The 26,911-nt window shown below is 35.3% G+C and overlaps 2 protein-coding genes across 2 annotated transcripts; both read left to right on the forward strand.

The window, feature by feature from the left end:
• Positions 1-1,714: 1,714 nt before the first annotated feature.
• On the forward strand, positions 1,715-12,838 carry LOC148064129 (caytaxin-like). The gene is made up of 11 exons (XM_087811923.1): positions 1,715-1,792; positions 5,289-5,341; positions 5,404-5,631; positions 5,708-5,866; positions 7,609-7,711; positions 7,816-7,947; positions 8,027-8,113; positions 9,433-9,531; positions 9,638-9,673; positions 10,154-10,200; positions 12,528-12,838. Exons 1-10 carry the CDS (start codon positions 1,728-1,730, stop codon positions 10,191-10,193), a joined length of 1,002 nt encoding a protein of 333 aa, XP_087668049.1. The 5' UTR covers positions 1,715-1,727; the 3' UTR covers positions 10,194-10,200; positions 12,528-12,838.
• A 2,893-nt stretch (positions 12,839-15,731) lies between these two features.
• On the forward strand, positions 15,732-19,801 carry LOC148064130 (nicotinamide riboside kinase 2-like). Its single transcript, XM_087810612.1, has 7 exons — positions 15,732-15,864; positions 15,934-16,024; positions 17,322-17,370; positions 17,598-17,763; positions 17,853-17,924; positions 19,274-19,380; positions 19,444-19,801. Exons 1-7 carry the CDS (start codon positions 15,839-15,841, stop codon positions 19,527-19,529), a joined length of 597 nt encoding a protein of 198 aa, XP_087666738.1. The 5' UTR covers positions 15,732-15,838; the 3' UTR covers positions 19,530-19,801.
• The last annotated feature ends 7,110 nt before the right edge of the window (positions 19,802-26,911 follow it).

Genomic DNA, 26,911 nt, shown 5'->3' on the forward strand with positions numbered 1-26,911 from the left:
TTACGACTGAGGACGAGAGGATACAGTAACTCCAGCAGCTTTTAAAGCTGATGTTTGGACATATTTTGGTTTGAAAACAAATGAAAGCAGTTACAACTGAGGACGAGAGGATACAGTGAGTCCAGCAGCTTTTAAAGCTGATGTTTGGACATATTTTGGTTTAAAACCAATGAAAGCAGTTATGACTTGGTACGAGAGGATACAGTGAGTCCAGCAGCTTTTAAAGCTGATGTTTGGACATATTTTGGTTTGAAATCAAATGAAAGCAGTTACGACTGAGGACGAGAGGATACAGTGACTCCAGCAGCTTTTAAAGCTGATGTTTGGACATATTTTGGTTTGAAAACAAATGAAAGCAGTTACAACTGAGGACGAGAGGATACAGTGAGTCCAGCAGCTTTTAAAGCTGATGTTTGGACATATTTTGGTTTGAAAACAAATGAAAGCAGTTACAACTTAGGACGAGAGGATACAGTGAGTCCAGCAGCTTTTAAAGCTGATGTTTGGACATATATTGGTTTGAAAACAAAATGAAAGGAGTTACGACTGGGGACGAGAGGATACTCTATATTCAACCAAAACAAATACTATTCTAACTGTGATCAATTTCAATTCACAGCTAAAAGCTTAACGTCTTTTTTTTCTAGCACAGATTGAATAATTTTATTATTTTTCATTATTTATATTGATATTGTAGTGGCGGAGAAAATTATAATAGTTGTAAAAAAAATGGTGTGTTTCTCCTGTAATATTAATCAAAAATGTCAAGATAATCATATTAATGAATTAAAGGCATATTTTCCTCCCAATTTTTAGCTCAAGTGTGAGAATTTTAAGTGGTCGTAATTGAATGTTAAATTGTTGAAAACACCTTTTGATTCGTAAAATGATATTGAATTGAAGTGTCGGAAATTCCTGTAACATAATTGGGTATAAAATGGCGACCTTTCAGTGGTCATAATGTAATTAAAGATTATTTTATCAAATGACAAATGAGACTCTTTGTTTCACTCTTATTTGATAAATTCCACACACATTATCGAAGTAAAATTCATCCTCCGTTCCCCGAAAATCCAATCTTAAAAATGTGCTGCTGTTTACAAACATCCAAGATGGAGGACCTTCAAGTCCCTGCAGTTGTTTCGAGTTAAAACGCAGCAGAAGTCGCTCCGAGTTCGACGTTTATTTTTGTACTCGGAGCAGCTTCAGCGGCCGCAGGGCATCGCAGCTTTTAGCCCACTTTCACTTCCCGGGCCCGGTCAGGTCCATCAGTGCCACGCCAGTGGACACATGGACCACAGTCTCCTCCTCCTCGTCCTCCTCGTCCTCCTCCTCCTCCTCCTCCTCCTCCTCCTCCTCCTCCTCCTCCTCCTCCTCCTCCTCCTCCTCCGCCGCATGTTTCCGACACAAGACTGGCACATGATGAGCAGGAACCAGTGGAGCCTCAGACCAGAAAACCCAAAATACTCCTCCGCTCTCTTACGCAACAGAACATATGTAGGTTTGATTATAGGATCCCGAGTTGTTCGGGGCCTCCAGGGCTGAGACGCATTAGATGCGCCGGGACAAGTCGACACTGCTGGACATTGTTCCGTGAACTGAGTCACTCTTTAGATCACCGCCCTGAAGAACATGTTGAACCAGTTCAACCGTCGCTGCTCCTAAACCCGATTCGCCAGAGACTGATCCGATGCTTGTTCGTCCACAGCCGTCCTCTCGCTCCAGACATGGGGTCGGTTCGCATGGACAGCATGGAGGTGAAGGACGAATGGCAGGACGAAGACTTCCCGAGGTCAGATGTTTTTTTCTTCTCTCGCTGTTCAACGCTCGTGCTCGAGTGAAGCTTTTCTGCATCAACGTGTCTCGTCAGGGACTAAAGATGGATGTGAACGATTATACAGAGACTTATATATGGGAGATATCTATCTATCCATCCATCCATCCATCCATCCATCCATCCATCCATCCATCCATCCATCCATCCATCCATCCATCCATCCATCCATCCATCCATCCATCCATCCATCCATCCATCCATCCATCCATCCATCCATCCATCCATCCATCCATCCATCCATCCATCCATCCATCCATCCATCCATCCATCCATCCATCCATCCATCCATCCATCCATCCATCCATCCATCCATCCATCCATCCATCCATCCATCCATCCATCCATCCATCCATCCAGCCAGCCAGCCAGCCAGCCAGCCAGCCAGCCAGCCATCCATCCATCCATCCATCCATCCATCCATCCAGCCATCCATCCATCCATCCATCCATCCATCCATCCATCCATCCATCCATCCATCCATCCAGCCATCCATCCATCCATCCATCCATGCATCCATCCATCCATTATAGATATGTTATTGTTTATATTAAATATAATAATTATATTTTTTATTATTTACAATTAACCTGCAAATATTCACGGAAATTTGTTGTTGCAATTAAACCTCCGGCCGCCAGAGGGCAGCAGTCAGCACATCATCTGCAGCTAAAGGAAGAATGATGTCTCAGTCTCACGATGTGAATTAAACCCAAGTGCAGAGTGAACAGAAAACACAAAATACAAGTGGAATGAACAACAATTTAATACGTAACAAAAATCAAATCAATACAACTGCAAATATACTAAAGAGTCTCTGGCGTCCATGCCGGCCAAAGACATTTGCGGGTTAAGCGACCACTTAGGGTCCCTTCATCACTGATCTGATCCAGACTTACACCCCAGCTCGGGCTCTGAGGTCTGTGGATCAGAATCTACTGATGGTTCCTGGATCACACGGTTCAGGACCAGAGGAGAGAAATCCTTCCAGACTGTTGCTCCTAAACTTTGGTCTGTAAATTCTGCAACACCAGAGTCAAGTACTGGACAATACTACACATATATACTTGTTACTACAGTATAGTTGATCCTGTATCGTGATAAGTATCGTAACAGACTCTTGACAAAACCCAACCGTACTTATACTACTTTGAAATAACTGGTCTAGTAAATTATCTCAATGCAACAAGAGATAGTTTTACTCATAATAACTGCATACGTGTGTTTATATATCTTAAATTTAGGCGTTTTTGCCGAGCAAATGTACTTCCAGTGGGTTCAATCCCGCTTTGTCTTGGCTCCGGCTGAGTCGATGAAAACATTAACAGCTTGTACGAGAGATAATCACGAAGCTCACACAGTCTGCTGCAGCTGAAGAGATAATCACAGTTATTACTCAGTCAGAGGCAGCAGCAGCAGCAGGAAACAAAGAGCATCACAACAGACACTTTATTTTATACACATTTGTATATTTCAAGAGCTCAAAGGACATCTTTTGGGGGGAAATTGTTAAAACTAAAGTCTCTCTATCCTTCCATCCATGATACTTTTAATTATTCTGTTATTTAGGTTCTTCACAGTTTCAGTCAGTGTCATTTTGAATCGTCATGTATCACGATACAGTGTCAACGAAGCTGATGTTTGGACATATTTTGGTTTAAAACAAATGAAAGCTGTTACGACTGAAGATGAGAGTCATGTGGTCTGTAAATTCAAAATATGTTTTATTTATAGTGATAGTGTAGTAACAAGTATATATGTGTAGTATTGTCCAGTACTTGACTCTGGTGTTGTGATAATGTAGTAACAAGAACATATATGTGTAGTATTGTCCAGTACTTGACTCTGGTGTTGTGATAGTGTAGTAACAAGAATATATATGTGTAGTATTGTCCAGGACTTGACTCTGGTGTTGTGATAGTGTAGTAACAAGTATATATGTGTAGTATTGTCCAGTACTTGACTCTGGTGTTGTGATAGTGTAGTAACAAGTATATATGTGTAGTATTGTCCAGTACTTGACTCTGGTGTTGTGATAGTGTAGTAACAAGAATATATATGTGTAGTATTGTCCAGTACTTGACTCTGGTGTTGTGATAGTGTAGTAACAAGAATATATATGTGTAGTGTTGTCCAGGACTTGACTCTGGTGTTGTGATAGTATAGTAACAAGTATATATGTGTAGTATTGTCCAGTACTTGACTCTGGTGTTGTGATAGTGTAGTAACAAGTATATATGTGTAGTATTGTCCAGTACTTGACTCTGGTGTTGTGATAGTGTAGTAACAAGTATATATGTGTAGTATTGTCCAGTACTTGACTCTGGTGTTGTGATAGTGTAGTAACAAGAATATATGTGTAGTATTGTCCCGTACTTGACTCTGGTGTTGTGATAGTGTAGTAACAAGTATATATGTGTAGTATTGTCCAGTACTTGACTCTGGTGTTGTGATAGTGTAGTAACAAGTATATATGTGTAGTATTGTCCAGTACTTGACTCTGGTATTGTGATAGTGTAGTAACAAGTATATATGTGTAGTATTGTCCAGTACTTGACTCTGGTGTTGTGATAGTGTAGTAACAAGTATATATGTGTAGTATTGTCCAGTACTTGACTCTGGTGTTGTGATAGTGTAGTAACAAGGATATATGTGTAGTATTGTCCAGTACTTGACTCTGGTGTTGTGATAGTGTAGTAACAAGTATATATGTGTAGTATTGTCCAGTACTTGACTCTGGTGTTGTGATAGTGTAGTAACAAGTATATATGTGTAGTATTGTCCAGTACTTGACTCTGGTGTTGTGATAGTGTAGTAACAAGTATATATGTGTAGTATTGTCCAGTACTTGACTCTGGTGTTGTGATAGTGTAGGAACAAGTATATATATGTAGTATTGTCCAGTACTTGACTCTGGTGTTGTAGTATTTACAGACCACATGACTCTTGACGAAGTCTTAACTACTTTCATTTGTTTTCAAACAAAATATGCCCAAACATCAGCTTTAAAAGCTGATAGAGTCACTGTATCCCCTCGTCCTCAGATTTCATTGTTCCTTTAGCTGCGGAGGACGTAATGAATGCTGGCATCTAGCGGCCAGAATTGTAATTGCAACACAAAAATGAACAACAAGTTAATTGTAAATAAGAACGTCAAATCATTTAACTTTAAAAACACTTTATTAAAATATAAAGCATAAAATGAAAGTGTCAAAAATAAAATCTGATTCGAAAGCACTGAGGAAAAAGAAAAAAGAAAAAAAATGGTTACAGAGCTACTAAGACTTGAGACTTTGGGCTAATTTAAGTTTAATTCTGGTGCAAAAACGGTACTTATTAGTAACTGGTGTAGCTAGTGGATGTTAGCGGCACGTAACTGATGATGTCATCACTTATGAGGTCATCACTTATGAGGTTATCACTTATGAGGTCATCACTTGTGTTCGACACGCAGGTTTCTCCCGGAGGACGGAGACGCCACATGTGGCCTCAGCGACCACAGGAGCAGTGAGTCACACGTGAAGATCCTTCTTGACCCTGAAGCATTAAAAACTCTTCCGTCCTGTCAGACCCTCCCACCAGCCTGAGGGTGGGCGAGTCGGCCGCCCAGCGTAAGCGCCGCACACTGACCGCCCCCGACATGAACCTGTCTCTGGACCGCAGCGAGGGCTCGGCGCCGTCCGACGACTTCCTGGGGACGCCGGACGACCTGGACATCGACGTGGACGACATGGAGACCCCGGACGAGACCGACTCGCTGGAGTTCATCAACAACGGCAACGAGCTGGAGTGGGAAGGTCAGAGCGGCGGCCATTTTGAATCCACCTCGACTCGATTTTGGAAGTGAGGTGTTTTTCTACGTCGTGCGGACAGACGACACGCCCGTGGCCAGCGCCAAACGTCTCCCCGGGGAAGGCGAGGAGGAGAGAGATTCGTCCGGGCGTCTGTGGCGAACCGTCGTCATCGGAGACCAGGAGAGACGGATCGACATGCAGGTCATCAGGCCGTACCTGAGGGTGGTCACGCACGGAGGTGAGTCCACACGTCAACACCACGCAATTGAACAACTTTGTTTGACTTCATTCGACTGTAGTTTGATCAATATTTATTCACCAATATTTAGATATTGTTTAAATTAATACAACGAATAGATTTGGTATTTACTATTACTTTGTATTATCTGCGAACACTACACACTGTCTAATTAAAGAAGAGAGTTCGCCTATTATTCAATGTTCAATTAAATGCTTTAGAACAGTTGCTGCAGGAGCGATAGTTGTGGGATCGACATGCTTTAGTTAGTTTCACCTGTTTAACCAATCACTGCCTTAGACTGATGTTCGACCCGCCCACTTAATTTGCATACGGACAACGAAATGTCAAGATGACAAAATGTCAAAATGTATTAATACCTAAATAAATAGAAGACAAAATGTATAAATGCATAAATAAATGTCAAAATGTGCATTTATACGTAAAATAGCTCCATTCTTTGACAAAAATTAAATCAGAAGTCATTTATTTTTGACATATTGATATTTATACAATATTTTCTTAGAAATTTTGTAACGTATTTATTTATACATAAGTCATTTATCGTCCTTCATAAAAAAGTATTGAATACAGTCACTAAACTAAAAGAGTGCTAATAAAAATAGTGGAAATATGCTATGCTAATGCTAATGAAAACAGTGGAAAGATGTTGGATTTAGCAACCGTTCACCAAATGATGAATTCTATCACGAAAATATTGTGTAATTCACAATAAAAGATAATTTATATTTAAGTAAGAAAAACCGTCAAGATTTACTGAAAATCTGAGGGAAATATATATTTATATTTACTGATAACCTCTATGTAAACCTGTACTATTTACTATTTATTTAATTTTTGAATAGTAAATATTGGTATTAAGTAAATACTTTAGTTGTATTAACTATAGGAACAATTACAATTCAATACAAAGATTATTATTATCTTTATTTCACACCGTTTCAAAGAGGTGATTTTATTAAAACGGCTGATTGGTCAATAAAATATTGTCATATTTATCCATCACTTAAATAATTGTTGAAATGGTTCAAAAGTACCTCCCTGTCAGTGAATGTATTTATGTTCTTTCCTGGTAAATATGATATAATTCTTCTCAGTTGTTCTGAGTTGATTAATATAATAAAAACCCATGAATAAAGTTTTCAAATTTGGTTAATTCAACTCATTGGGATTCTTAGTCTTTGTCATAACGTATAGTTTACTTTATATATTTTATGTTTTTCCTTCCATTTTTGTTTCAATGCGGCCCATAGTGTCTGTTACAAACTGATATTCAATGTAAAACATAGATGTATTATTATTATTATATAAAGTAGAAATACATTAAAAGACAACATCTCAAGAGTAAAATAAAAAGATACGCTTTGATGCTAAATCCTTAGTTCATTTTTCACTTCATCAAATGTTAAAAAAAAACCTTGATTTAATGAAAATTAAGTTGCTAATTTCGCTATTTCTCATCAATTAAGTCAAATTTTCCTTTTTTATTAAGAGATGTAATTACCGCATACGGACGCCAGGTGGCAGTGTCTAATTGTAATCAACTTCCCTCTGGTTTTTCAATTGGTTAATTGAGAAGATAAAGAAGATGTAAACTCTACTAAACTGTGCTTGTTTGAACCCTATAGGAAAGTATCTGCTTATTAAACATATATTTTCGTGTTTTTGAGGTGAATGTTATTGTAATTTTGTGCTGTAAACACGTGTCAATCTTCCTCCAGGCTACTACGGCGAAGGTCTGAACGCCATCATCGTGTTCGCCGCCTGTTATCTTCCTGACAGCACCTGTGAAGAATACACCTACATCATGGAGAACCTCTTCCTGTGAGAACCTCTGTCAGTTCGGTCTTGACTCGTCTGCTCGACGCAGCCGTTGGTCGACCGCCGTCAGCTGGTGACGTCACTTCCTGTCTGCCCCCCCCACACAGGTACGTGGTCAGCAGTCTGGAGCTGCTGGTGGCCGAGGACTACATGATCATCTACCTGAACGGATCCACGCCTCGCAGGAGGATGCCCGGGATCAGCTGGCTGAAGAAGTGCTACCAGATGATTGACAGGAAGTAAGGAAGCCTGTGTGGGTCACGTACTTGTTACACTTTAATTTATTATTACTTATAAATATATATATTCTTGCTGCAGACTCAGGAAGAATCTCAAGTGTCTCATCATCGCTCACCCGAGCTGGTTCATCCGGACGGTTCTGGCCATCTCCAGGCCGTTCATCAGGTGAGCAGCTCCTCAGGCTACACACGACAAAACACAATAAAAACATTATTTTTGACTTTAAACACATAGTTTTCACATCTGTTTGACAGTAAACATAACTGTACTGTTTTGATAAAAATGTATTTAATCACTTATTGTCTGTTAACTTGTTGCTATAGTGAACCAGGAAATTGTAAAAGGCCGTTTTTAAATCTCATTTTCTGATCCAATAACGTGTAGAATTAAAAATTTTATTTCTCTAAATAACTTTGACATATCTACACAACTGACATGACTTCAAATATCTCTCTTTTTTTCATAATAATATTTAATTTTTCCATTTATTTATGTATCTAAATGTATTAAGAGTATTACTATTATTTTTATTATTATTATATTTTACACTTAAATACTGTTAAAAGTCATTATTATATCATTTTTACAATTTAGATTTAATTATTTATTATGATTATTTTTTACACCTTAATATTTTAAAGAGTCATTTTTATTTTATTATTTTATGTTGTTTATTTAGATTAATGAATATATTATTTATTATTAGTAGTAGTTGTAGTATATTCTACACTTATTATTATATATAATAATAATACGCAATATATATATTTTTTTTTTTTACAATTTAAATGTATGTATTTATTATTATTATTACTATTATTCTTATTATTATATTTTACACTTAAATATTTCAAGAAGTCATAATTAATTTTCTATTTTTTTTATTTGTTTTGCAATTTATGTTATATATTATTATTATTATTATTATTATTATTATATTTTACAGCTAAATATTTTAAAAAGTCAATTTTATTTTTATGTTGTTGTTTTTTTTATTTGGATTTATTTATTATGTACTTTATTTATTATTATAATGTATTATTATTATTTATTTATTTATACGTCAGTGGGCCCCAAGATAGTATTTCCACAAATTCAGAAAATCATTTTTGTTCTTTAAACGACACTTTAGGTCAGTAACGCTGATCTACAGTAGTATCCAGATTCCACGAGTTCCACAGTATCTTTTTCAAACAGTATTATTCCATGTAAAATAGATATTTATCCCATGATAAAAAGTTTTAATGCTACTGTTTACAAGTAGATTTTTTGTTGATCTGGTTAAAAATATATATATTTTGAACTTATGATGACTGTTGACGTTTGGCCCCGGTTCATTTCTCACTGTATCAAATGTGGCCCTCAGAGAAAAAAAGTCTCAACCTCCCCGATCGAAGGTTATTTTCCCTCAGTTTTTATCAGTTTATGACGTATTTCTGTGACGTTTCAAACTGCGAGAGAAACATCAACGTCGTTCTTCGCAGCTACAAGTTCCTGGAGAAGATCCGTTACGTGCACACGCTCCAGGAGTTGAGCCTCATCGTGCCCATGGTGCACGTGCAGATCCCGGACTGCGTGCTGCAGTAAGTCCCGCCCACCGCCAGGGGTCACCGCGGAGCTGTGACTCTTAACATTTTCAACACATTTTCATGATGAGTGATGTGAACTGAAGACCCTCATGTGTCGCAGGTTCGACGAGGAGAAGGTTCGAGCTCAGAGCGAGAGGCGAGTAAATGATTGACACGTCGATGCGACATAAACTCACAAGTATTTGCGACCTATAGACTCCAGGAGCAGCTCAGCAGTAACTGAAGAAAGGTGACCTGGTTCCTGCACATACAGTCCTCCAGTTACTTCAGGTTCAATACTGCCTGTAACCACACATGACAGGGTTGTTGGTTGAAATCCTCCTCTGGGGGCACATTAGCTTCAGACCACACACATTTAAATACCAAACTCTAATCTTCCCATCAGGCTGTAAACCAGCGAAAGAACAAGTGGTCGAGTTGAACCTCCTAAAATAACAACTGGGGATTAAAGTGCGAACACGCCCGTCATAATGTTTATGTTATCTGAGCTGGATCCACAGAACACAAGTCTGAGTCTGAGTCTGAGTCTGAGTCTGAGTCTGAGTCTGAGTCTGAGTCTGAGTCTGAGTCTGAGTCTGAGTCTGAGTCTGAGTCTGAGTTTACTCTGTATCTCCAGGACGAAGTCCATGGAGGCAGAAGTGGGTCAAGACGTCTGACATTAACGTGAGTATATTATATAATATATTATAGTATAGTGTAGTGTTATATAGTTTAGTATAGTATAGTATAGTATAGTATAGTATAGTATAGTATAGTATAGTATAACATAGTAAAGTATAGTATAGCAAAGTATAGTATAGTCTAGCATAGTATAGTATAGTATAGCAAAGTATAGTATAGTGTAGCATAGTAAAGTAAATTATAGTAAAATAAAGTATAGAAAAGTAAATTAAAGTGTAGTATAGTATAGTATGGTAAGGCATAGTAAAGTTAAGTATAGTAGAGTATAGTGTAGCATAGTAAAGTAAAGTATAGTATAGTATAGTATAGTATAGTATGGTATAGCATAGTAAAGTTAAGTATAGTAAAGTATAGTTTAGTAAATTAAAGTGTAGTATAGTATAGTATAGTAAAGTAAAGTAAAGTATAGTATGGTATAGTATAGTATAGTATAGTATAGTATAGTATAGTATAGTATAGTATAGTATAGTATAGTAAATTAAAGTGTAGTATAGTACAATATGGTATAGAATAGTAAAGTTAAGTTTAGTAAAGTATAGTATAGCATAGTAAAGTAAAGTATAGTATAGCAAAGTATAGTATAGTATAGTATAGTATAGCATAGCATAGCATAGCATAGCATAGCATAGCATAGTAAAGTAAAGTAAAGTATAGTAAAGTAAATTTAAGTGTAGTATAGTATAGTATGGTATAGCAAAGTAAAGTTAAATATAGTATCGCAAAGTATAGTTGATTCAAGTATAGTATAGTAGAGTAGAGTAGAGTTGATTAAAGTATAGTAGAGTAAAGTAAAGTAAAGTGTAGTTGAAGGAAAAACATGTCAATTAATCCCCTAAATTAATATAAAAAAAGACAAAATAAGGTCAGAAAAAAATGTCAACGTTTGAAAAGCGATAATGTTCCATAATGAGTGATAAAGAGTCAAAGTCTAAAAGCAAACGCGCTGATATCTTGAACACGTTGAACGTCTGAAGGACTGGATCGACTGGAACAAAGTGTCCTGCAGCAGCAAACTGTCACTCACTCGTCAAACCTCCTGCTCAGTCATGTTTCCCTTCATCACCTTCATCTTCATCTTCCTCTTCCTCTTCCTCTTCCTCCTGCACTGCTTATGTAAAGCTCAGCTGCTCTTCTCCTCAAGTCGCACCGAACCAACTCTATTTCCATCAGACACTCACACCAGACATGGATCCTGCTGCCTCTGACCAGGAACGTCCAGTTACTCTAGAAGGTTCCGCTCGTAGATCACCTGAGACATCTGGACACTCAGACCTCCATGTTATATAAGACATTGTGTAACCTCAAGAACCGTCTGCAGGGATGAGGATCAGCACCTCCAGATCTCAAATATAACCTGAAATCAACTAGTCAGATAAATACATGTTAAATATGTAAATATGAAGTGACCCCCATCTTTCTTTCTTTCTTTTAGTAGTATTTAGTATATTGAGTATTAGTATTATATGTTTTATCAGATAAATTATTTTTGTATATATTTAATTCTAATCAGTTGTTCTAAAGATGTATTGAATGAAATGACATCATATAATGTATGGGTTTAATGGATAAAGGTTTGAGGGTTATTTGTGAAAATATTAATGAAATACCTCTTTTTAATATATATATATACATATTAAATATAAGATAAAATCACAAAAATATAAAAATTATACAAATAGATCAATCCAAAATATACATTATAAAATCAACATAGATAAAATAACATATTTAATAACGAGTTAATTGAATACAATAGTAATAAAAAATACTTTCTTATATATATACTCAAATATTTCTTAGTCTGCAGTCCTGAATGTATTTATTCTATATGGATATATTTTAATTTAAAAATATATATGACAGATTTGAAATATTTAATATTTAATATAAAATTAGGTTTCATCACAAAATATATATAACATAAATATTTGTTTAAACATGTCTTTTGTGCAAAACAATGAAAACATATTATATATAAATAATTTTCTAATGTTTTGTTTTTTTAATACTCGGAAGAATATAACTGTGACTGTTATATTTCTTTCAGTCAAATAGAATAATATTAATACAAAATAAATATATATATATATATATTTTGTCTCACATACTTTATAAGACTTTTAATTATCGATTAAATTCAATAAAAATTTACTCTCAAAAATCCAAACTTGTTTCCCACCATTTTCCTTAATGAAACTTTTTAAATAAAGTTCGATAGTTTGATAGAAGTTCTTCTAACGAGCTCAAAACAAAGGTTAATATCAAATTAAATTAATATTAATCTGTTTCTAAATGTGTTTTATTTCCAGAGCTTCAAACGAAGGTTCAAGATTCTACCGAACAGCACCAGGTCGAGACCAGACTGTCGTCGTCAGTTCATTTTAACTCACAGATCCAGGACCAGCAGCTTCTCAAGGAGATTTAAGTTAATATAAAGTAATCGCTCCAACTTGTTGCGTCTTCCTGAGCTTGTTTTTCTGATGCTATGCAGCGTGGCATGCTGGGTAATATCCCTCTGTCGTTCTTTTGTGTAAACATGTTGTGTACTTGCTGTCGAATATTAAGAAGATGATATTTATGAAAATGTGCCATTTAATGTAAAATAAATATATAAACAGAACTTTGATCTACTGAGACTTTTTATTAGGGTTCCCCTGAGATATAGTAATAATAATTATTATTATAGTAATAATAATAATAATACATTATATTTGAAACACAATCATCTCAAATGTCTACACGGTAAAAACAAGAAACATCTCAAACATATAAAACCAGAATAATAGCTAAAGAAATCAAAGTTTTAATATAAATAAAACCGTTTAAAGACAACATTTAAAAAATAATATTAATGGTTTACCTTACCTTAGTAAAGTAAATGTTTTCCTCAAAAGAAATGTTTTTGACTTATGACTTTAGGGATGTTTTTTATAGTTGTGTTGATCTTTTGTTCTTGTTTTTAACTTCATTATTTTTAACCATAAAAACAACATTTACTACAAGTTCAATTACTTTTGAATCACATTTGAGATTTTATTCAAAACTAAATCCACGATAAACCAAACATTTAAAATAAAAATAAAAAAACAATGTCAATGACATAAAATTAACATAAAAAACTAAAGTTAATATCTAAAAATAAATAAGTTACCAAATAAATTGTACATTGCAAACTAACATAAATCTTTGTTATCATGTATTTAAATGTTAAATACTTTATTTTTAGTTTCATGATTTAATGTCTTTAAGGACTTTTCTTAATAAGAATCCGAGGGAAACATTAAATCTGAGTATTTAACTTTATTCCATATATTCGTGTTTAAATATCGAATGAAACAAACACAGAAATAATGTTTCTCTAAAAGAAAAGCTGAATATGTGACATATTTTTGTTAGAAAACAAAATAATGAACTTAAAATCAAAGTTATCATCAACAAACAAGAAAATCGCTTTTTTTACTCTTGGTTTTATTACGACACTCGAAGCGGCAGCGCCCCCGTGTGGATGGAGGGCAGAGAAATAATTCAATAATATTAATAAAAATAGTGACGTTGATTCTAAACTAATATTTTTCTGATACTTTGTCACACAAGAGCTTCCTATTAAAACACGAGCTCCAGACCTGGATTGTTGACCTTTAATGAAAGTGTAATTACTTATTAATTATCCTTCAATATTTCCTGATGTTTAAGCAGATATTTCACGTGTATAAATATATATATATTCGAAGTATTCAGGATCCATGTCAGCGTTTCCTCCTCAGACAAATGATTGTGTGAAGTTGAGTCGAGGCTCAAGTATTTGGAGCACATGCTTCACATGCTGTGCTCGAGTCCTGTGGTGGAAAGAAGCCACGAGGGGAGGTTTTGTAAGAGTCTGTGGAGCAGCTCGAGGTGCTTTATAAAATAAATATTTAGTTTCTCCCGCGAGTGCAGACAGTGACACATATCTCATGTTTTTATTTTTCACAATATTACGTCCAGAGATGAAGAGAAAATTGAATAATTGGGTCAAATTTAAAAACTAATTATTGGACCATAAATTAGCTTGAAATGTTTTAAATATGCAAATATTAGATAAAAGTTAAATCCCAAAACATACACGTTTTTAATTAAAAAAAATAAAAAAAATAAAAGTTTCTTCTTAATAGTTAATTATTATCGTCAATACAGTTTTAAATTATTTTAATATTAATTCATTGATACTTTTACAACTGAAATTTCCCCACGAATTCGTGTGACGAATAAAGGAAGATCAGGAACATATGATTTATTCATATTTTTAATTAATTAATAGAAAATTAATTCACTGGAATGTTAAAATAAAATCGTAAAAAAAAGACTGAAAATGTATTAAATAACAAAGATTGAATGTTTTCGTTAAAATAAAATTAATACATTAAAAAAAATACAAATAGTCAAGTAGAATAAATGTGTGTTTCATTAATTAAAATAAATTAGTTTCTATTATAATAAATAAAAAAATATATGTAAATGATAAAGAGAATAAATGTTAAATCCAAAAATAATTTTATTTAAATATTAATAAACAAAAATATATGTAAATGATAGAGAGGTTTTTTTAATCAAAAAATAATTTATTTTTAATATTAATAAATACAATATATATGTAAATGATAAAGAAAATAAATGTTAAATCCAAAAATAATTTCATTTAAATATGAATAAATAAAAAAATATGTAAACAATAGAGAGGTTGTTTTTTTTTTAATCCAAAAATAATTTATTTTTTAATATTAATAAATAAAAAACATATGTAAATAATAAAGAGAATACATTTCTGTTTAGTCCAAAAATAATTACATTTTTATATTAATAAATAAAGTTATTTTTAAATTAATAAGGAGAATAAAAGTTTGTTTGATACTTTAATAAATAAATGTCTTTAATAATAAATAAATATATATTTAAATTATTAGTGATAATAAAAGTGTTTTGGATCCATAAAGACATTCATTTGTATAATAAAAATTACTAATGTAATAAAAGTCATTTTAATCAATGGATTGCAAGTTAATTATTAATATAACGTTATTAACTCTATGACATTAAACATTAATAACACGGAAACGTGACACGAGATAAGGCAGTAAAAAAGTGTTTTTCCGTGAAAACCAGGCCATGTGACAGTGACCCTATAGAGTGACCCCGTAGAGCGACACGTTCTAATCCCGGCTGATAAGAGTCGTTGCTCAAGAGCGGCTCCGTCCGGATCCACATCAACCTCATGAGTCTGAGTCGTCGTGACTCAGCGTCCAGACAACAATGGAGATCAAGACTCCACCGGTCTCTTGAGATCCGAGCCTCAAGTCACTTGACCCTGGACGACAGGTGGACCCGAGCCCCCCCACCCCAGCACCCCCCACCTCTGGAATCTGCCGTCTGATTGGTCGAGGGAGGAGGCACGTGGTTGGTCGGCCGAGGCGTGACGCGGCATCTGGACGCTTTAAAAGCCGGCGAGTGAGATCCACCATCAATGAAGTAGTAAAAGGAGGGAACGCCGGAGAGAGAAAGAGAGAGAGAGAGAGAGAGAGAGAAAGAAAGAAAGGTTCCCTTCTTTTACTCACTGAGTTCCACCGCTGACCAACATCCAGTAGAAATGAAGTTCATCATCGGCATCGGAGGGTGAGATTCCACTGGATTCTTCACTGACCTTTAAGAGGTTTTTGTCTAAACTTGAGCTTGTGATTCCAGAGTGACCAACGGTGGGAAGACCACTTTGACAGATAGACTCCTTAAGACATTACCCAACTGTTGTGTTGTGCACCAGGACGACTTCTTCAAGGTACGATGCTCCTCGTGTCACGTTGTTCTGTGTCTGCTACGGTAAGATGTAGACGTTTGGCCTCCAGTCTGACCTGCAGATGTCATGTGACCTAGTAACGCATCTGTGGCTGATTGTGACCTGGACAGCCAACGACAAGGTTGAGCGTCGCCACTTTAAGTCACATCTCAAAATCGACATTTTTTCCTAAACGTTCAAGCGTTCATCGAGTCTTTCAGCGATGAATTATCGATTATAATTATTCAAGGGGAAGAAAAATTTTTGGAATCTTCGTCGCCAGCCGAGCTGTCTTCGAAAATTCCCGTTTAATTCCTTTTATGGGAGTATATTAGTGACATCAGAAACACTTTTTTTTAAAATCACACATAGAGTTAAATATTCTAATCCCAATAAGTGAGAAATAAATTGTCTAAATTCAATATTTTTTAATTTGTAGCCCTTTAAATTCAATCTAAAAATATCCAGTGACTTCGGGTTACGGCACCAATTGAATGAACTTTTGGCCAATTATGGGACACGCAGGTGATCATGTGACCTTTCAATTATGAAGCTTGTTTTTATTTATTTAGTTAAACGATTTTTATATTCTGATGACACTGATATAATTGAGTTTTAAGTCTTACCTTAAGTCTCTCTATTAGGGTAGAAATTCTTTATCTTATCTTAAACACCGACGTCTTTATACGTAACAAATTATCAACATGAACGTTAATATACATTACATTTTGGGAAAAATTTGCCCTCCGGACCCACATGTGACGTAAGAGGCTAAGAAAATAGGTGAGAATCACATCGTGACCTCGTCTCATGATTGGCTGAAAGTTCAATCGATTTTACCACCAATTTTTTCATTCAATTGGTGCCGTGACCCGGGGTCACTAGATATTTTTAGATTGAATTTAAAAGGCTACAAATATATAAATATTGAATTCAGAGAATACATTTAGCAATAATTGGAATAAGAATATAAAACCCTATGTGATTTTTTTTTTCATTCGTTTAGAAATACTTTAAAAATAACTTAATTCAATTATTTAAAAAGTAGTCAAATTTCTTCTTTCAACATAGAAACGATTACATTTATTGAATAAAAAAAAGAAGTTAATGTTTGAAACGCAGAGATCCAACCACGACCGCGTCGACCGTCACGCTTCCTCACGTCCGACCCGCGGGTCGAACCTCCGCCGGCGCCGTGACTTGGCGTGGAGACGAACTCCTCGACTTGCTCTGTCCGGGCGCGATCAGCGCCGACTGTTACTAGGTTGCAGCAATGTTTTGTTGGTGACTGTTATTTCAGAAACCCGATCAGATAGAAGTCGGGGAGGACGGCTTTAGACAGTGGGATGGTAAGAATGGATTTGGCGTAAGAAACCCTGCAGTAATGTAACATCTTTCTTTCATTCATTTCTTTTTTAACTGGTAAAAAAAAATGACGTCTCAGACGTTAACGTAAAGAAAATACTATTTAAAAAAATAAAAAAAAATGGCCGATGCGCGTCTAGAACGCCATCGCTCAGCAGCCTGTGGCGGCTTGTGTTCGCTGACAGCAGCTCTTGTGTCTTCTGCTCTCCAGTGATCTCGGCTCTGGACATGGAGGCCATGGTCAACACCGTCCGGGGCTGGCAGGAGAACCCGGCCAAGTTCGCCCGATCCCACGGCGTCAGCCTGTCGCCCGAGGAGCCCGAGGACCAGAGGGTGCACGTCCTGATCGTGGAGGGCTTCCTCATCTACAACTACAAGTGAGCCGGCTCGCTAGCTCGCTAGCTAGCTAGCTCGTGGTGACCCTTGACCTCTGAGTCGTCGCTCAAACCTCTCTGTGCGTCTGCAGGCCTTTGATCGACGTCTACGACAAATGTTTGTACATTTCTCTGCCGTACGAGGAGTGCAAGCTGAGGAGAAGGTACTTGGTTTATGACTACAGCAGCTCTCGTGGACAAAAATATTACTAGTCTTATCTCATTTATCTGTAGCCTCAAAGTTAAAACTATGTTGTATCTAAGAACTTTATACCAGGTACAAACCATTTTGATTTAGAATTTATTTATCAGTTCATTGTTTTTTATCACTTAAAGACATTTAAAATCTTGAAAATACTAATGTTTTACAAAAGACAATTATTTAAACACACAAACATTTTTATAATAATAATAATTAAAGATTTTAAAAAATGTCATTGAATCAATAAAAAACATGATAATATTTACTTCAAACAAAAAACATTTGAGTACATAAATAAATATGATATATGTAAAGATATTTACAAGTGTTTTAGTTGTAGACAAGTACAAATAAGTAGTAGACATTCACAGTTTTCATCACATATTTGAGTTCTATTTAAATAAATAGATAATTTAAATAAATTAAAATAAATAATAATAATAATAATAAAAAAAAATAATATTTAAAATCTTTAAAATACTAATATTTTACAAAAGAAAATTATAGGTGAGAGCAAAAATAACCAGCAAAATGAATAATAATAATAATAATTAAAGATAAAAAATGGAATTGAATCAATAAAAATAAATAAATGATAATATTTACTTTAAAAAATAATAATTTTAGTACACAAATAAATATAATATATGTAAAGATATGTAATAATATATGTAAACATTTTCATCAAATATTTGCAACATTCAAAATAGTAAGTGTTAAGACAATTATATAAGCACACAAAAATAAACAGCAAAATGAATAATAATAATTTAAGAAAATAGTTCAATCTAATTTGTAGAAAGAAAATAATGATAATATTTACTTTCAACAAAAAAACTTTTAGTACAAACAAAAGATATGTAAGTAAGTAAGAAGGTAATATTTGTATAAGATATTTTTACATACATAGCAAAAAATAAAACGAAGACGAAGTAGAATTTCATCATAAAACAAAAATAACTAACTAGCAAAAACATTTGTGTCACAAATGACTAATGACAATTAAGAAATTAACAAAATAATTAAAAGAACATTTACTTTGAATGGAAAATACTCCAAAATTGCCCTGAAAAATGTATTTTCCGCAAAAAAAACATTATTTAATTTTTATATTTGAGTTTAATGCAAGTAAAATGGTTAAACCTAAACTGGAAAAGAAATTAACAACATTTCTTTAAAAAGTAGTTGATATTAAAACACAAATAACTATTTTACGAACACAAACTTTGTATTCTATTATAACAAAGATAACGGTGAACAAATGTAACAGGAAGTAGCGTCACGAGTCCAACATGTGCTTCCTGTGCGCAGCACGAGAACCTACACCGTCCCGGACCCTCCTGGTCTGTTCGACGGCCACGTGTGGCCCATGTATCTCAGGCACCGCAAGCAGATGGAGAGCTACTGCGACAGCATAGGTGAGCAAAACAAACCTCGCCTTCATCTCCACCTGTCACTCAAACCCTCTGCGTCTCCATCAGAGTATCTCAACGGAACGACCTCCAAAGACGACATCTACACCAGCGCCTTCGAGAGCATCCAGAACCTGCTGCTCAACCACTCATAGCAGACGAGCGTCCATCTTTGTATAGACTTGTAAATATCTTTGAATGGTTCTCCCGCCACGAGCCCACGAGCCCAACGTGTAAATACTTCCCTGTAACTTATTGAGAACCAACGGCAGAAGTGCTGACTTTTATATGATCCTCTGTAACTGTGTGTTTCCACGAAGAGAAGCCGGAGCAAAACATCGGCTCTGATCCTGTTAAATGAAACAAGTGCCTCCTTTGATGGAGGGAATTGAACCTTCAACTAAACACTGAATCCACTGAAGACTCCTCTCTTTGCTGCACACGTCACCCACACAGAAACATTATTAAAATGGCTTCTTTTAACATGTTTAACATACTTTAAATCAGATTTAACATCATTTATTTCACACTTTTGGTTGTATATTTGTGATCAAATGTATTATTTTATATTTAAAAGCTATTTAAACTATTAAGAGTTAAAAGTAAAACATGTTTAAATCTTTATTTCTAATAATAAATTGATATTTTTACTCATCAGAATCAAATAAATATATACATATATACTTTTAATATTGATAATTATTATAACAGCAAAAGTGTTGGTTTTTTTTGCTTTTTCTCTGATTAGAACCAAACGATCAAACAATGTTTCTCTATTATTATCAGAACAAAACAAATTCTATGAAATCTATTCCTGACTTTATAAGGAAACTGGTGTTAAATAATTTTATGAAAAAAAAGCTGATGTTTTTGACATATTTTGGTTCAAAACGAAAGAAAGCAGTTACGACTGAGAACGAGAGGATACAGTCGACCGGCAAATAAAAATTACTTACTTACTTCTTTTTTTTTAAACAAATTCTATGAAGTATATTCCTGACTTTATAAGGAAACTGGTATAAAATATTTTTTTGTTTTAATGTTTCTAAGATCTCAGTATCTTGACAAATGCATTTTCTTTTTTTTTTAAGTGTCATTATTTAACGTTTGAAATGTTTATATAAATATAGATAGAAATTCTAGGTTTCCAGTTCACAGCAGACAATAGTGTCATAAGAAAAAGAATAAAGTGCAAATAAAGAACAAAGGTAAAGGGATGACAAAGTGCAAATATAAAGGACATAGATCAGAGGAAATAACACAAAGACTTAAATGGAACAAAACTAATAATAATATCTGTCGACATGTACGACTTATTTATAAACATATTTTTCATTTACTGCATTTTAATGTTTCTATGGATTAAAACGTTTTTTTTGGCTTTCTATAAACATGTTACACTTTTTACACTATTATATTTTCAATTTTCTAAATCATAATTTAAACTTTTTTAACGTTTCAATGCCTTTCCATAGACATGTATTTTTTATCTTGTGTTTTAACTTTTTTTTAATGTTTCTATGGCTTTCTGTAAATATGTTTTTATCTCATAAGTGAACTTTTAAATGTTCAATTATTCTACTTTTTGTTAAAGGAGCCTTAATTCTTAACCTGACAAATAGATCATCAATAGATTCAGCAACAGGTTCAGCAAACATGTTTTTTTTCAAGCCTTTTTTGGTGTTTATGTCAAAAAGATATTATTATGAATTAAGAAGAACATTTGAAAGTCACTGAATGAAACTGGATGAAGACAAATATTCCTTGAACTGAAGTTCAACTCGTGTGAAACTACAACCTTCTCCTGACATAGTAGTAAATGTTCTTCACGATACAGAATCTGGACGAACGAGAGGTTATGAGAGTCCACTCACAATATCCTCTCGTCCTCAGTCGTAACTGTTTTTATTTGTTTTCAAACCAAAATATGTCCAAACATCAGCTTTAAAAGCTGCTGGACTCACTGTATCCTCTCGTCCTCAGTCGTAACTTTCTTTTTTTTTTTTTAAACCAAAATATGTGTATGTAATAATGGCTTCACTCCTCCTCCAGCTGTAATCATGCTTTGTTTAAACAATGAGTCCCTTGGAGGTGGAGACTTCCGGGATTGATGAGGCGCAGTGACAAGCCTCGATGCTTGACCAATCACAGCAGAGTGGGTGTGGTTATGGTCAACAAGATTTCATCTCCAGAAGAACAAAGTGTTTTCAGTTGGCGGAGCTTAAGATCAATTTCTAATGATACAATAGAGTCACACATCACAACAACACACACACACACTGATGATACAACAGAATCACACATCACAACAACACACACACACACTGATGATACAATAGAGTCACACATCACAACAACACACACACACTGATGATACAATAGAGTCACACATCACAACAACACACACACACTGATGATACAATAGAGTCACACATCACAACAACACACAAACTGATGATACAATAGAGTCACACATCACAACAACACACAAACTGATGATACAATAGAGTCACACATCACAACAACACACATACTGATGATGCAATAGAGTCACACATCACAACAACACACACTGATGATACAATAGAGTCACACAACACAACAACACACACACACTGATGATACAATAGAGTCACACAACACAACAACACACACACACTGATGATACAATAGAGTCACACATCACAACAACACACAAACTGATGATACAATAGAGTCACACATCACAACAACACACAAATTGATGATACAATAGAGTCACACATCACAACAACACACATACTGATGATACAATAGAGTCACACATCATAACAACACACACACTGATGATACAATAGAGTCACACAACACAACAACACACACACACTGATGATACAATAGAGTCACACATCACAACAACACACACACACTGATGATACAATAGAGTCACACATCACAACAACACACACACACACTAGTGAGTCAACATTAACTTCACTATCACTCACAGATGAAACTGTCACTCGAGCAGCAACTGATGTGTTTTTATGACTCGTTCACTTTCCTTTGAAGGATCAATAAACCATGTTATCAGCAGAAGATAAAGATCAAAGCAGTCGTTACAACGACATCTTTACTCTCTTGATAACTTCACCTGAAGAAATCGTTTCCTGCTGGAAAATACACACTTCCTAACATGTGGCAACACCCTGTGTGTAACCGTAGACGCACAACAGTTTGAGTATATTTTGGTTTGAAAACAAATGAAATCAGTTACGACTTCGTCAAGAGTCATGTGGTCTGTAAATACTACAACACCAGAGTCAAGTACTGGACAATACTATACATATATACTCGTTACTACACTATCACAACACCAGAGTCAAGTACTGGACAATACTACACATATATACTTGTTACTACACTATCACAACACCAGAGTCAAGTACTGGACAATACTACACATATATACTTGTTACTACACTATCACAACACCAGAGTCAAGTACTCGACAATACTACACATATATACTTGTTGCTACACTATCACAACACCAGAGTCAAGTACTGGACAATACTACACATGTGTTTGTATTAAATTAAAACATACAGACACATTGATACACAACAAACAAAAACAAACACAAAATTACAAAATATTATTCTATTCATCATTGCTGTGACTCATTGTTATTCTACACTCATTATTGTTGTTGTTTTTGTTAATATTTGTATTCATTTAGTGTTTTTGTGTTTTTAAATATAATATACTGTATGTCATGAATATCTTAATGAAATGTCTTTGTATTTTTATTTTACTCTGTTGTGTGTACTACTGTGACAAAACAAAATGTCCTGAGAAGAATAAAGGTATAAACACAAACACATCAAGATATACTTTTGTGTTTGTGTTTCATGAAAGAAGTCTGAAAGAAAATGTCAACTTAAAAGCTTTATAAGGACAACTATTGTTTCTATGTATTTATCTAATCATCTTGACAGTTAATAAACTATAAACATGAAAGTATTTTTTAACTTCTTGTCAGTTCATTTGAAACAAAAGCTCCTGTGATTAAGAGAATGATCTTGTGTGAGAAAGAATCTATGAAACGTTGAGTCATGATTGAAGTCATCGACACTGTAGCTCAGAAGATAAGAGACGCCCACACACAGGAAGCTCGGATCATATTTATCATCATATTTGATTCTTTAATCCGCCGTACGAGTCCAGGACGAGTGTCCCACTGACTCTCACTGTACTTTATTTTAAGACCCGGACCCTCCCGAGGGGGGTTTTCGGGGGTCTTGTGATGAGTCTTGACGTGTCGACATTTGGCCCCGGACCCCTCGGAGCTTTTATATTTGGACGAGCGGCTGAAGTGTCAAGGGAAGATAAATATAGACGCACATGTTCGCGTGAGATCGCGGCCAATCACAGACCAGCACCGAGCGGTGGTCCGACCCGAGACCCTCAGCGCCGACGGTAAGGTGAGACCAGGAGGGGGGAGCATGTGCTGTCACGTCAGCTGACGCCACAGCGACCCCCGAAATACCGGCGGTCGCCTCCATGTTTGGGCCGAAGAGAAGCAGCTGTTGGTGAGCGGAGGCTCGTGGTCACGACGGCGAACGACTGGAAGATTCACACGTGACGACCATGAAGACACGGAATCTGATGAATCATGATCTTTAAAACTGTCACCGAACCCGAGTCAACGTCAGGTTGAGCAAATGTAGAAATAAAATGGATCCAGGTGGCGCTCTTTTCCACTACATTCTCCTGCCTATCCTATATTACATCACCTTAAAAACTTTGAGCTAATGATGGATAATAAGGTTTATTTTGCTTAAATAAACAAGATACAAATAAAAAAACACATTTTAATTATACTATAACATACATAATAAACCAATTTATTAAAAAACTAAAAACTATTAACAACCTGTTCTCTGCACCAGAACATCAGAGATACCTTAAGAAAAAAATGATCACAAACGCACAAATACACCGCGAAGAAAAATAAATATTGACAAAAATGTGTTAAAAAAAACTAAGGATAAATAAAAATATTGAGACGAGGCTTCTGTGTTGCTTTTGTGACGTCTATGAGTTACAGAAATATGAAGGACGATAAAATGACAGAGCAATTAAAGTATAAATATATGTATAAATGTATAAATATATAACAAAAAATAAGAATAAATGAGTAAATAAATATAAATGTGTCAAAATGTCAAAATAAATAAATGACTTTTAAATTAAATTTTTGTCGAAGAACAGTGCATTCTTACATTTTATACTTTCATTTATGTATTTACACATTCCATCTTTTATTTATTCATGTATTTATACATTTGGGCTTTTGTTTATTTATACATTTTGTCATGTATTTATACATTTATTTATACCTTCAAACAGAAACCTGACGTCACTGATGAGCTCTTCAAACAGCGCCCCCTAGATAGAGGAATACGACGAATGACGACACAATGAAAATGTAGTTCATCAGTTGTTCTACAAACTACAAAATGATCGAAGTTAATCATAATATGTTATATTTAAACAAGAAAAGAATAAATAATAATAATAAATTTAAGATAAAAAGGTAAATCGTTTTTTTAAAAAACAAGCAACCGATGGTTATTGCTATGATGAGCAATTATAACAATTTTGCTAAAATTTCCTTTCTGTCATTATTTATATACATAAATCATAGAATCAAACATGGAAAAATCATCATCAAACTTGTTTTAAAACGAATTAAAGCAGTAACAACTGAGGACGAGAGGATGCAGTCGATCAGCAGCTTTAAAAGCAGATGTTTGGACTTATTTTGGTTTGATAACGAATGAAAGAAGTTACAGCTGAGGACGAGAGGATACAGTGATTCCAGCAGCTTTTAAAGCTGATGTTTGGACATATTTTGGTTTGAAAACGAATGAAAGAAGTTACAGCTGCGGATGAGAGGATACAGTGATTCCAGCAGCTTTTAAAGCAGATTTTTTTGGACATATTTTCCCAAATCTGCGCCCCCAGCGCCCTCTATTGGCCAGCCTATGATGAGCAATGGTAGCAAATGTCGCTAAATGTTCTTCTGTGTTATTATTTATTTACATAAATCGTAGAATCAAAACATGTGAAAAATCATCATCAAACATGTGACTAGTTTTTAAATATATTTACATAAATTATTCATTTAAAGCTAGCTTTAATATTTTCATTATTTTCATTACTTCCAATCACGTGGACCGACCAGAACGTGACGCGACACCAGGCTGTTGAAACCCGATCGTCTCCGGTCCAGTTTGGCGACGCTTCACCAAAAAAGAAACGTGAGATCATGACTCGTGATTCATCGACAATATGTTTCTCTACGATACGAAACAGGTTTTTCACCAACAGTTTTATTCACTCGTCAAAAACATTTGTGATTTTTCCAGCTTCTCACCTGTCATTGTCTCCCCATGATCTGCAATAACCCTTCTGGGTCTATGATCTAGTGGATCAGATCCTCAGTGAGTGTCAAATCCTTCCTTGTCTGGCGGTAAAACCATTTTAAGAAGCTTCGTCTTCCTTTTACCTCACAAGATCAAAGCTGGTCTGGACACCTGGAGTCACGGGATAAGATATACCATAAGCGTGAGACATTAGTGTTTCACTCAGGGAGCTGCTGCTTCACCAAAACTTTATTGACACAGTCACAACAACAACAACAAAAGGGTGACGTGATTTGCTCACTTCCATATTAAAAAAAACAAGAATTCAACGTTCATACTTACTAGCTACATTTTGTTGCGTAACATGTTCCGCTCGGAAGGTCTTGTGCCGAACCAGTGCCCAGGATCTGGGCTCTCTTATAAAGTGGGACATGGTGGCTGAGGGGGGGGCGGACCCGGGACTCCGGACGAGAGGGAAAGGCATGCGTCTAAGAATAGACCCGACCGGGCCGGTGTCGCCCTATTTGGCCGAGGAGACGCACACCGGCATCTTTGGAAGGGCGACGGAATAAGTCGGTTGGCGAAGATAAACCGACGGTGTTTGATATGAAGCGAGTACAGTGTGTTGTTTACGGGCCGCACTAGTGAGTCCACTTTAGAATCCAGGAGGATTTCAGGGATCATATCGATGTGACACTTATCTTGGTCGCCCGCCAAAGAACACTGACGAAGGAATCAAGCGAACGCAGCGACAGTCGTGTGGATCAGACCTTCTGGATGTAGAAATGTTCGTCTGCGTGGATGGACAACTGTCCAGATTGTTACTTATGAAGTACAATTAGAAGTACAAGCTATAACTAGGTGTGTGTACTGGCAAGAATCTGTTCATAGGTATCACGATACAGTGTCAACGATACAACATGTTGCAATATATATATCGTTATACTGTAGTAACAAGGATATATTCGTAGTATTGTGGAGTACTTGACTCTTCCTGAAGGAGACCTCCTGAGGGATCAATAAAGTTCTACCTAACCTAACCTAACAACTAAATATGTGTACTATTGTCCAGTACTTGATTCTGGTGTTGTAGTATTTACAGACCACATGACTCTTGACGAAGT

The sequence above is a fragment of the Callionymus lyra genome, chromosome 16 (genome assembly GCF_982586985.1).
Source record: "Callionymus lyra chromosome 16, fCalLyr1.hap1.1, whole genome shotgun sequence".
NCBI classification, from domain to species: domain Eukaryota; kingdom Metazoa; phylum Chordata; class Actinopteri; order Syngnathiformes; family Callionymidae; genus Callionymus; species Callionymus lyra.